At 37.9% G+C, this 12,229-nt stretch overlaps 1 protein-coding gene across 1 annotated transcript; it reads right to left on the reverse strand.

Annotated features, from left to right (window-relative positions):
• Positions 1-1,389: 1,389 nt before the first annotated feature.
• Positions 1,390-9,586, reverse strand: si:ch73-335m24.2 (protein eva-1 homolog C). Its single transcript, XM_031736413.2, has 9 exons — positions 9,568-9,586; positions 8,082-8,126; positions 6,170-6,375; positions 5,923-6,046; positions 4,498-4,650; positions 4,109-4,252; positions 3,926-3,997; positions 3,759-3,839; positions 1,390-2,563 (listed from the first exon to the last, which is right to left on the reverse strand). The coding sequence occupies exons 2-9, from the start codon at positions 8,113-8,115 to the stop codon at positions 2,178-2,180; spliced, it is 1,200 nt and encodes a 399-aa protein (XP_031592273.1). The 5' UTR covers positions 8,116-8,126; positions 9,568-9,586; the 3' UTR covers positions 1,390-2,177.
• Between the last annotated feature and the right edge of the window lie 2,643 nt (positions 9,587-12,229).

Below are 12,229 nucleotides of genomic sequence, written 5' to 3' on the forward strand. Positions count from 1 at the left end.
CTGTAAACACGATAGTTTTTTAAAAAAATTAAATTAATTCTTATAAAATTTATTGGAGTGTATTGTGTGGTCATCTAAACAATCCATTCAAATTTGACCTCCAAACTCTAAGTTAAATAGACTGATCTGCACCTCAAAGTAATATTGCTATAGAACTATTTAAAACTATGTTTCTTAATGCCATTGGTTTAATTGACAACATATAGAAATATAGGGATTTTAAATATTGGACCTCATTTTCCAGTTCAAATAAGATAAAACTTATACTGTCTTTTATCTTTAAAAATTTACATAAAATTGTGTGTTGGTACTGGCAAAATTGGAAAGGATAGAAGTATATGGTGATTATAAATATCACATTACAGTTTGCATTCAAAAATCAGTCACATTTGCCCTCTGATCAGTTTTACATTTCACAACAACTGAAGGTGTGTTATATCTTTAAATAAAGTATTTTTTAAAGAGAAAGAAATGAGCTGCCTAGTTAGAATATACTACAGTATGTAGTATTATATAATAAGCTCAAGTCAAGGTTTCATCCGCTTTGACTTGTGACCCCTTCAAATTAAGCAGTCTTCATCACACGCTATGTCATGTGATAGCTGTGATAGAGCAGTTTCACTAACAGTCATTTCATTCATCTCAGACTGTGATTTTAATGATTATAATGACTTCAGCTGAACTGTCCTCACAGTTTAAACACTGATTCTTTCCTCAGTGGATGTATTTCTGAGAGCAATTGTGCAAAGACTTTGAGTATGTTTTTCCATTTCCTGGATCCAGACTTTTAAATCCCTCTACCCACTAATCAATATCTGATATCAGACTAATTTTTTCATCATAAAAACTTTTTAAAGTTCTCCAGGCTACTTGTACAATTCATGTACAATTGCATTCATGACTTCATAAATTGTGACCATCAACAACACTGAGACATTTCTCATGATGTCTCAAAAAACATCCCTTTAAAGATGGTCAGGTACAAGAGCTGGAATAAAAATAAGTGAAAAGAAAAACTTTGAAAGACCTTCAGAAAGCCTGGAGAACAACTGCTTAGACCAAAAAAATTATAAGAACATCTAGCTCCTTGGAAGCAAAATATAAAGAAATAAAGGGTGGCTCAGGACTTTTGCACAGTGTTGTAGTTCTATCAGTTAATCAGATATAATCACTTTAATTAATTCAAAGAGGGACACAATTTAACAAAGAATCAAAATATAATTGTTAGTAGAAATTTGAAAATTATTCAATTTATATAATTATTTTTGATGATTTGGTTTTGCACTGTTCTACATTTAATTCTCCATCTTTCAGCAATAATATGAAATGTTTCCCCTGCAAAAGAGCAGCTTTATTTTTGTACGTTTTAATGAAACATTAAAAATGGAATTAACTCACCCAATGATTTATTAGTCACACACTGCACTGAAAATACTGTTTTTCCATAATGTAACTGCAAAAATGCATTGAAATTATTCAAATTAAATCAGTGGCACCGTCCACTGTTATTCCATAAAACACAGCTGCATTTGAAATTAATTGAAACAACAAACATGTGATATTAACCTTTATGATTGTAATCAACCACCATTAGGTTTTTATGCATTTTAGTAGTGTCATCATGCATTGAGACAGATTAGGAGGTCCAGTTACATTTAAAGAGAAGCTATCATCCTTTCCCCTATTTTCTGTCACATATACCTCATTACTGTGATTTGTGTTCAGATTAAACTGGTTTTAAATAATGAGGTTATTGGCTGTTCTAAACGCTCAAATTCAGACTTTATTTTCTACTCTTGGCTTTGCCTAATGTCAAAAATTGGGGACTTCCCTAGTTCATCTCTGGCACTTAGGACCCAACCACCTAATGCTTAAGCTTTGAGTTTGTGAGGGGCACCCAAACAGAAGAAAGTTGGCTTGGAGGAAGAGGAGTTCATATGGCTCGTTTCAGGCTGTGAATGAACTAAGGACCCAGCTCAAGATAAATAAGGATTATCTTGAACTTTGAGTCATGCAAAGCTCCTCTAGAAGAGTAGAAGAATGAAAGTTTGGACCTGGAAATGAGCATAATAGGTCCATAATTTATAGTAAAAAGCATAATTTATAGTAAAAGCACCATCTCAGCATGATTTCAGTTAGCAACTATTGTTCTAAAGCAGTATACTGATACTTTACTCTCAGTTGTTGTAAGTTTTTATCTTGTGAATAGCGTAAGGGCTGGAGTCTCTGTGTGGCCAAATGTCTTCATTGGGCAGATCTCTAGATTGTTCCTCCTCCCACTCAACCATCTCTACTGTTAAAGTGGATGGACTGAAGATGTCAGTTGTCCGGTAGGATTGTGTTAGGCGGCGGAAAGATGATGTGTCAGAGACATCATCTTCGCAGAGGTCTTCCATGAGCTCCTTGCGTTGTCTGCGAGATGCTTTCAGCTCATCATTCAGGTCAGAAACCAGATCTTTAACGTCTTTCACAAGTGTGGAGCGAACGCCAAACAGGCAGAGCAGGAACACGAGACCAGCACAGATGCCTGAGACAAAGTAGAGAGCGACTCGCTCTGGGAGACCTGGAAGAGACATGTGTGAGGAAATTAAAAATTTGCCGGCATAAGCCACAAGTGTCCACTCAGCTCATCTTTCTCAAATTGCTTTAGAAAACACTATTAATGCAAGGTGTGACCTTTCAAAGAAACCACTAAATTCATTTCATGTGAGTAATGTATCAAAATCAATTTGCAAGTGCTCCTATTTCAGTTCAAATATCCAAATAATTTGTATCTATATTTTTTTATATTCATATTAATAATGTTAGAAACTGATTTAGCTGAAAAATCTTCCTGGGCAGTGCAGTATTGTAAAAACAAAGACACAGTATTGGCTTTGGATTAGGATCATTCCTGGAAAAACCGTATATGATTATTTATGTTAGAGTACATAATGGCTAATATTTGGATTTTCCACCAGCATGTTAATGTATGATCCAAGGGGAAAAAAACATAACTGTTTTGTCTATGTCCAAGTTGAATATAACATGTCATAATAAACTGAAAGGACATAAATAGACTGAAATTAGGAAAAAATATTTTTTAAAGATAATATGCTACTAATGATATGATTTGGAAAATGGAAATAATACAGAAATATGTACGCAAATTTTAGATTACTGCAGAAAAGACAAAACCTATCAGCACAGACAAGTGGCTGGCACACTGATAAGCAGAGGCTGGCTGGAGCCTTCCTGTGTGGAATTTGCATGTCCTTGCTGTGCCTGTGTGGATTCTCTCCAGCTTCCTCCAGCAGTACAAACACATGCATGTCAGGTTAAGTGGTGAGTGAAAATTGGCTGTGGATGTGAGGTAGATGAATTGCATAAAGTGTGCAGAATAAAAAGTAAATGTGGATTGTGGTTTAAAGTGGCCAGTAAAGAGTACATAAGTGCTATATGAATGTCAGTCCAGTATCATACCTCTCTATCTGTAACAGCTGAGATATATGTTAGCCCCTGCAACACTAGGCTAGATAAGCAATTAAGAAAATAGACAGATGGTATATAAAGGCTTCCAGTTACTCTAAATCAAATTAAAAACACTACATTTCATTTAATTCAACACCTCTTCTTATTTTTCCATGTCAGTTTGGAGCTCAGTATCTCGGCTGTGTCCACCAACGTGCTTGAACACCCACACTTCACTTCGACTACAGCACTCATGAGCGATATATATGTGGCTGTAGCCTGACATCCACAGGCATCAGTACACATACCCAGTATTTTGTCAAAGATCTCCAGAGAGTTGGTTAAGAACACATTTTGAGGCCTGTAGGTGGGGCCAGTGTACCATCCACCTGCAGGCGAGAGGGTTCTGGGCTCAATAGCCAGTCAAAGTCTGCTGCATGCAATGAAACCTGTGAACGTTCGTTTTCACACTCACCGTGTGTGTAATCTGAGATCATGAAAGGATCTGTTGGACCTTGACCCACATCTTCTAGGAGATATCTGGGGACTAAAGAGGAAATGAAACATGTCACAATATGCAGCTGTATGCAAATACAGAAAATATACTATGCATCTACATCCAAGCCAAAAAAAGAGTAGGTGAAGATTTGTCACTTACCACAAGTGAAGGACACCCGCAGGTGTTTCCTGGTGCCGGGGAAGCACGGGTCCCCAAAGGTTTGAGTATCGGCTATGAGTGAACAGTTTGCTCTGCTGTGACACCTGCGTGACACTTTCCTCAGGGCCGCAGGCGACAAACACTCTGAAATAATTTAATATAAATGAAACCAATGATTGTAATGAAGAAGACAACAGTAACATTTTATTGTTAAAAAAGCTGTTTCTCTAAAACCTGAGCCCCTATAAATTAATGAATATGAATAAATAATTCATATTTATATGAATTATTAAATACAGTACAGTAGTAATTCTCCATCATGTCTATACAGGACTTTAGCTCCACTTTTTTGCCAGTAGATGGCACTTGAGCCCCCTGCTGTTGCAGACCCATGTCAGCCTTTGATCCAGGTTCCTGAGGACAGTGAGGACTGCCGTGCAGCAGGTGTCCAAATGAGGCAGAGTAGATCGCGATGACAGTCTCATTTTTACACATCAGCCTCAAACGCTCATTTTCGCACACCAGTCGTGTGCGGTGGTGCTCTGAAAAACAGATGAAATGGCATAAAGAGCACTTTGAAGAGCATCTAAAGGTTGACAAGAACTTTCTGTAGCTGTTTTAAGAAAATCTGATGTCTGAAAGCATTCATTGTTATTATTTCAAAAGTTTATAACCTTGTTTTACAGCTGTTTAGAGAGCTATGTAAATGACTCAAGCTACCCCGCATTTCTTTATATTTTGCTTTCAAGCCATGTTTTCTTTTTTTTTCAAAGTATTCTAGAGCAACAGTTCTCCAGGTTCTCTGAAGGTCTTTAGACATTGGCTGCTTTTTCGCTCATTTTCTAAGCAGTCCTTATACCCACCCTTTTTGAGAGGATTGCTTTTGTTTGTTTGTTTTTGTCTTTTAAGCTACTTAACACTGATCTATGAGCTATCAACAACAACATGTCTTAAGAAATAGGGAAAAATCCAGCAAAGACGTGACCCCAGCCTGACCCAGTATTAAGGAAGGGAAACACGTTAAAAAGGCTGTTACTATATTTTAGACATTTATTATTTATTTATTATTCCTTCTGTTCAAGCTGATTATTGGAAATCCAGTCATAACCTATTATAGAAGAGTTAATTTAATGCTACAATATATGTCAAAGTGCATATGAAGTTGATGTGAGACCATAAGAGTCACTAGTGGACTGATTGTGTGGCTTTGTTTAAAAGCTACAATCACAATTTTAGAAGACTCCCGCTTAATTTTATGTAATTCAGACTTTATATGCACTTCAGTTTGGAATGCAAATGTTTCAATGTGCAGTTTTGTGTTTTATGTGTGACTGCCCATATTTTTTGAAAACACTCCCAAAAAATGTAAGTTCCTTTTTATGTTTTGCTTAACGGGCCTGAAACCAGAGGCTGACTGGGGAAGAATATTACAGAAACTATAAATGATACTAAGTTCAGTTCCTCTTTTTTAAGTTACCGTTATATTTATTAAGTTATACATTTCTGTGAGCATGCAAAAGACATAAATAAGATATTTTAAACAAATAATAATTTAAAGAAGATTACTTAATTATAGAAAAAATGAAAGAGTTTGTTCATTTATTTACCAGCTTTACATGCTAATAGATTTTTTTTTAATTAAGAGCTTTATTGTGCAGCTCTTTTATTCAGGCCAAGGCCCCTCTTATTGATAGTTTTCTGCACAACTTTAAATTATGTGATGGAGTCTTTCTTTGTCAGTTAGGTAACATAAATTTAAAAGTCATGTGTTCACTAGTGGTGAAGTGACTGGACTGTCCAGCTCAGTAGTGCACCTGGTCTGCACTTGTAGGAGACTAGGAGGTACTTGGTGGTGAGGGGACAGGGATCCTGGCCAAACACCGGACTTAAGACGGGAATGTGGCACGACCGCCGATCCTGACACTCTGACAGCACTTTCTACAAGCACAGGGAAATACATGTGGACCACTGTTATCTTCAACAGGAGTCGACCATAAGAGCATTTGATTGAGACAGGTCATACAGTGAGTTCACAGTTTATGTCAGTGTTGCTATGTATACCTCGATAGCAACTGAGGAAGTGCACTCTGTGTCCTCCTCCACAGTTGTGTTTGTGCTTGCAGGAGGACATAAATGCTGACTGGGAACACGGCGTCCATAGAAGGCTGATAGGATGGCCACAGACGTCCTGGAGGGACACTTGATGATGAGAATTTCTCCTTCACAAGCATGAGCCGTGTGGTTTTTCAGAATGCTGTGAAGATAGACTGAAAGAGAAAAAGAGCTGATGATGTCTATTTTATCATTTCAAACACATCTTACACCTCATTTATAGTCACGTGCATAAGTCTTTATTTCTTTATATTTTACTAGAAAAATGGGAATTAAGTGCAATTATTTATTGAAACAGCTGGAGACATAGATGGAAATACAGTATATAAAGCAAAAGGAGAGTTTACACAAATATAACAAGCTTGAAAGTCATATTTAGTACCACAACCTTTCTTCATTCAACACAGCCTGAACTCTCTTAGGCAGACTTTCTTGTAATATCTTTAAATCGTCTTCAGGAACAGTTTTCCAGGCTTCTTGAAGGAAATCATTCCACTTTCAGTTCAGTTCCTGTATAGCGTCATATACGCCAGCCTTTTCTTCCTGTTTCCCTTTCTTAAGAATTATTTCTTGTCTGCCACCCTTCCATTATGACCATTTCTGACTAAAGGGCCACATGCATCGCTCAGCTCCTGCGTCAGATCTTTGCTGAATCATTCCCTGTTTCTTAAGGAAATGTCTTTCAGACACATTGTGTCTGCTGTAGATAGTTTTTAAGACCTGCCACTTCTTCTTTTGTCCTCTGCTTTTCCAGTTTTCTCATTTTTTAAGGGCACACTCCATACTGTCTATCACACTAAAATCCTATTTTAATCCCATCAAACCGTATAATCGTTTAGATTCAACAACAAAAAAATGGGAATAGTTAATGTGCTTTTGTCAACAAGTCAACAGTTTGACTTATTTAGAGCTTTTTTTAGCCCCTACAACAGCTCAGTCCCCTGTCGACAGGGTGGTGTCCGACTCACTGGGTGTAGCTCGCCAAGACAATTTTTGGACTATGACCACACATATAAACATCATCAGCAACAGCACATAGACACTGAAGTGAAGTCTCCCCTCCCATGTGTGTTTCCTGTACTGCACTGTGTTAGTGTGTACGTGCAGTATATCTCGCCTTGTGAAGATTTATAATGCAAATTTTTATTATGTATTAAGACTTAATTTACGGCTAGATAAGTATTATTAGTTATGGTTACATCTCTAGGACATGAATATAAGTCAATGTTTCGTCCTGTGACGTGATGGAAAGCGTGTGTGTGTGTGTGTGTGTGTGTGTGTGTGTGTGTGTGTGTGTGTGTGTGTGTGTGTGTGTGTGTGTGTGTGTGTGTGTGTGTGTGAGAGAGAGAGAGAGGCTTTTTAAAGCTTTAGGGAACAAACGAGACACAGTACCAGGCGCTCACTCACAATGAGCTATTATTAGACACACACACACACACACACACACACATAAACAAAAGATCTCTGCTGTGATCAGATATAGAGATACACATGCAAACAAAACGGTGTCTGAGACAAAAACTACCTTTGGCTGTGTCTGAACATACAGTACCATTGTTTCCATAATGTCAGTAGTGACACAGTCCAAATAGGAAAACAGCTCAGATGATAAACACAGGTCAGCTGTAGTTTATTTATTGCTATGGGAGTGTCTGGTTGTATTAAGTGGATATCCAAGTTCAGGATCTGTTCTGCAGCCTCTTCACCCTGATTCTGGTCTATCAGCAAGATTATGACCAGCTGCTTATGAAGCAGGATGTGGAAATGTTAGGAAATGTCGTTGTGAAGCTTCTTTATGCAGCTGAAAAGCAACACATCAGCATTTTGAGTCTGCTATCGATTTCAAAACCAAGAGACTTACGTGAGAAATCAGGAGCCGAGCATGCAGTGTGCATCTTCAGAGCCACTAGGAGAGGCAGGAAACAAAAAGAGCGGCAGAAACTCCATGGCGCTGTCATTGTGAATATCCTGCAACAGACCCTGCAACAGGGTTTGTGTACTAATAGGCTGTTTGTGCGATTGACTGCCTGTGAGAGAGCAGTCAGTAGGTCAATGATGCCATTGTGTTTACAAGAAACAGCTGGCCCTGCTGAGCATTTATGTGGTTCTATCGCTAATCAGTCAAGTTTACATCCATGTCTAACCAGACTTGACCTTTGACCTGCTGCATATGAAATGTTATCACTTTATCCTGTTATCCTACAAGACATTTGTGCAAAACATTTTGTCATCATTTACGCATGAATTCTTGAGTTAGGGCCAAGAATATGTATTTGTGTGGTCCTGCTGACGTTTGACTTTGTTTGACTTTGACTTAGTTCATCCCTGAGATCAACTGACTGTTTGTGCCAAATTTTGCTTTCCTGAGATATCAAGTTCATGCGAATGGGACTGACAGACAAGGTATAAAAGGTTAAAGTAGCCAAATGACCTGTCCATAAAGGAAGCCATCTGCAGCAACATGGCAAGCAGACACCATAGAAAGTCACATGGACATGTGTTTGTTTGTTTTTCTAAATTCAACAGAGGGCGGCTCCTCTGGTTGATCAAAGATATCCAATTATATAGAGATCTATAACAATGTGACCTCAGTAAACAATTTCCTAATGTACTTTAATCAGTACTTTAAACTTATATTTGAAACATGTTCTTTTTGTAAATTTTGTAAACATGTCCAAATCAAGCATAAAGTAGGATATGCCTTGTAATTGAGAAGTTGTCCTCATGTCCCCTGTTTCAGATCCACCTCTCAATCATGAAGTCTGGTTTAAAAAAACAAAGAAGACGAGGATGAGAAATTAACTCCAAGCCTCAAAAAGGGAAGTCTGCAAACCACTGGGTAACAACACACCATGTTGACTGTCTCTTTATGTATTATATAGCACTGATTGTTGAACTTCAGCGTTGTTTTGATTCAGCCTTAGCTGATCAGTTTATGAAAAAAGCAACATTTTCAACACGAAATCTTTAGATTTCAACTTCAAACTGAGTAAAACTTGTAATTTTATTATTTTTGACTATCTTTGGCAACATGTGACTGGGATTCAAATGTGTTGTTTTATTTTGTGTGTTTACGTTAAATACTTCATGCTTATTTCTAAACTTGAATAAGGAGATATTTTCTTCTTCTCGTGCTTTTGGTATGATGGTTTTCTATCTTTAAAAAAAAACAGCTTGTCTCTGAACCATAAACAAAATGTGGAAACAACTCTAAAACTGACTAACTGCCATTTGGGATTTTGAGGGGAGGGACAGTACATGTTGCAACAGTTTCCTGATATTTTTTCTGTGTGCAACATAAGTTTGCAGAAAAGATCTGTATATAAGCATGTTGGTATCCCACCCACCTTGCCAAGAAGTTGTTGTCCGGGAATTAGTTTCATCGTGTCGCCCACTTAAAATGTTATTGAGAAATTTAGGCCTGTGAATGTCTGAAGTTCACAGATCAAAACGTTCCTCTCGTGTAAAGGAGGGAGTCTGGATCCACCACAGAGCAGCAGAGTGTTATGTTTACAGGATAACAGTTTGACCTTTTGTGTGTCTGTGTATGTGTGTGTGTTTTAATGGCAAAATCCAGTTCCACTTTCTTGGATTCGGTTGTCCACATTGAGAGCTCTGTTCATAGAGATAAGGCACTTTTTTCCCCCCATTTCCATCTGCTGTGTGTGTGTCCAGTGGAGATATGTGTATTTGTCTCCAAGAGATAGGGCTTTCCTGGGAAGTGGAAGATCATTAGTAAGCTATGCACACTCCCCGGGATACTTTGGAAAACTCTCCTGTTGAATAACCCTGCTGGCAGGGCTCAGTTGGTTTCAGTTTACTATAATGGCTGTGATTTTAACCTTAATTTCCCTTTTACTCATCCCCTCTTTCTCAACACGGTGTCGTCATAGCAACCAAACACCAACACAAATAACCCATGAAATCAGCCCATGCCGACCTCAGGACGTTATCGATAACTGCAGCCGCCTGTGAGAGCGAATCAGTTGAATTTCTTAATAACACACCAGCCCTTTGTCACACAGGTTTCAATGGACACACCCTCTGTCACAGCACAGCAAATGCAATAATAAAGACTGACCACTGAAAAGCAGTTTAATCATGTGAGTAAATGAGAGAGGCACTCCCACCGTGCTGCAGTAAAATTCCACTCACCTCCCAGAGGTGGTGATTATTTTTTAGAGGATGTGTTATGAGTGAGCAGAAATGGACATCGGATTTCCAAACACTTAGAAAGTAACCTCCATGACTCTGAAGACATTTAAAAAGAAAAAGGAGGAGGACTTTTTCTTCATCATCTCTCTCCTTTTGAGTTATATTTCCTGTGGCGATGGGGTGTTATTTGCCAGATTTCCGGGATTTGTTGGTAGTTTCATTGTGATGGGTTTGTTTTCATCCTCGCTCTCTGTGATGCAAATTCCTCAAATCCTCTCGAGCAGATAAATGAGAATGTGGCACAAAGCCTTCTTTTTCAATTCGTTTTGGTACATTTCACAATCTCGCCAGTGTTGTTCGTTTCTTTAAGGAAGTCTACACCGCAGCATGGGGATTTTATCATAAAACTTCCCTTCCCCTAATTACTATAAGTGATGCCATATTACAATAAACACCGGACTGCCCCTCCAATCCCGTCTCCGCTTCTTAAGCGCAAACTATCACTTTCAGTCTTTAATCAACCAAGAGGCCTCCTAATTAAAATACGACATATACATATACTGTATTCAGCTGAAAAATGTCATGATATTTGATATTCCTTTAGCGCAAAAATTTAAAATCTTAAAGTATTTTAATATTCTTTATTTCCAAACACCACTATTCAAGCAGTGTAAGTTGGCCCTTTTTTATGCCCTTATTTTATTATTGAGGGGGATTCCCACAACCACCAGCTCATTACTCATAACATCCTCAAAATACCCCCAAAGTATCACATCATTTTTTAAAGAAGAGGGCAAAGCCCATTCAGAGCTTTTCTAGAAAGCATTATACGTTTAGCTAAAAACGCACTACAGTCATTGGTTGTAGAAATTCAACTATGATGCAACCACAAATCCACAGGAGATCATTCCTATCTGTGGCCATCAAACTTTATAACTGCTCCTTATGACACCTAGGACTATTTTCACTTAGTCTGCAATATCTTGTCTGTACTGTACAAAATATTGTTTTAACTAACACTGCAATTTGAGTGCCTTAGTTTTACTTTAGTCTACTTTACTTTGCATGTTTATATTTTATGCGAGCATCTTTAACAAAACTATTTCCCTCTCAGTCTGAACTTGTGAAAGTATAGAAATGACAATGTAAGGCTACATTAGTCAAACGTTTGCTAAAATATTGTTAGAAAAACAGAATGAGCAGGTGAAAGTAAAGGTAGTGACTAAACTTACTTTCTCTCTGTTCTCTTAATTTGCTTTTTTTGGGGTTGAATTTTTATTCTATTATTGTATTTTGTGCCCTGTAAAGAAAACAGGCACAGTAAAAACAGTAAATCAATTGTTGTTGAGTCCAGAGTTCACAGTAATGCTAACATCTTTGTGAGGTCAGATTTTGAACTCATTTGTGACACGTTCATAGTGATAGTACTAACAAGCTTTTCAGCAGCTGTTCTCTTTACAGTATTCACAATCTTACTTTAATGGCTTAGACTAGCACAGTACATTCAGCTGAGACTGATAGGCCTGACATTATAAAGATAAAAAAGCTGACCTGAAACACCTGAAAGGAGAACAAAACATCAGGACTGTCCAGTCAGTGTTTCACAGATCATATTCATCCCCACAGGCCACTACCTAATACTGTTCAGTGACTTAATAAACCATATTAACTCTATCTTATCACTCACAGTGTGTTCATATGCTACTGCTGCATGCCATTAACATTAGTCTACTCTCTCCCATAGTTTGTATTTTGTCCCGGTTTCTTTATCCTCTCCTTTTTCCTTTTCCTTTTCTTCTCCTTTGACTCACTCTTCACCAGGTCATTGCAGCTGCCTGCTCCTCCCTGATCCTG

This window comes from Oreochromis aureus, linkage group 2 (assembly GCF_013358895.1).
Source record: "Oreochromis aureus strain Israel breed Guangdong linkage group 2, ZZ_aureus, whole genome shotgun sequence".
Classification (NCBI taxonomy): Eukaryota; Metazoa; Chordata; class Actinopteri; order Cichliformes; family Cichlidae; genus Oreochromis; species Oreochromis aureus.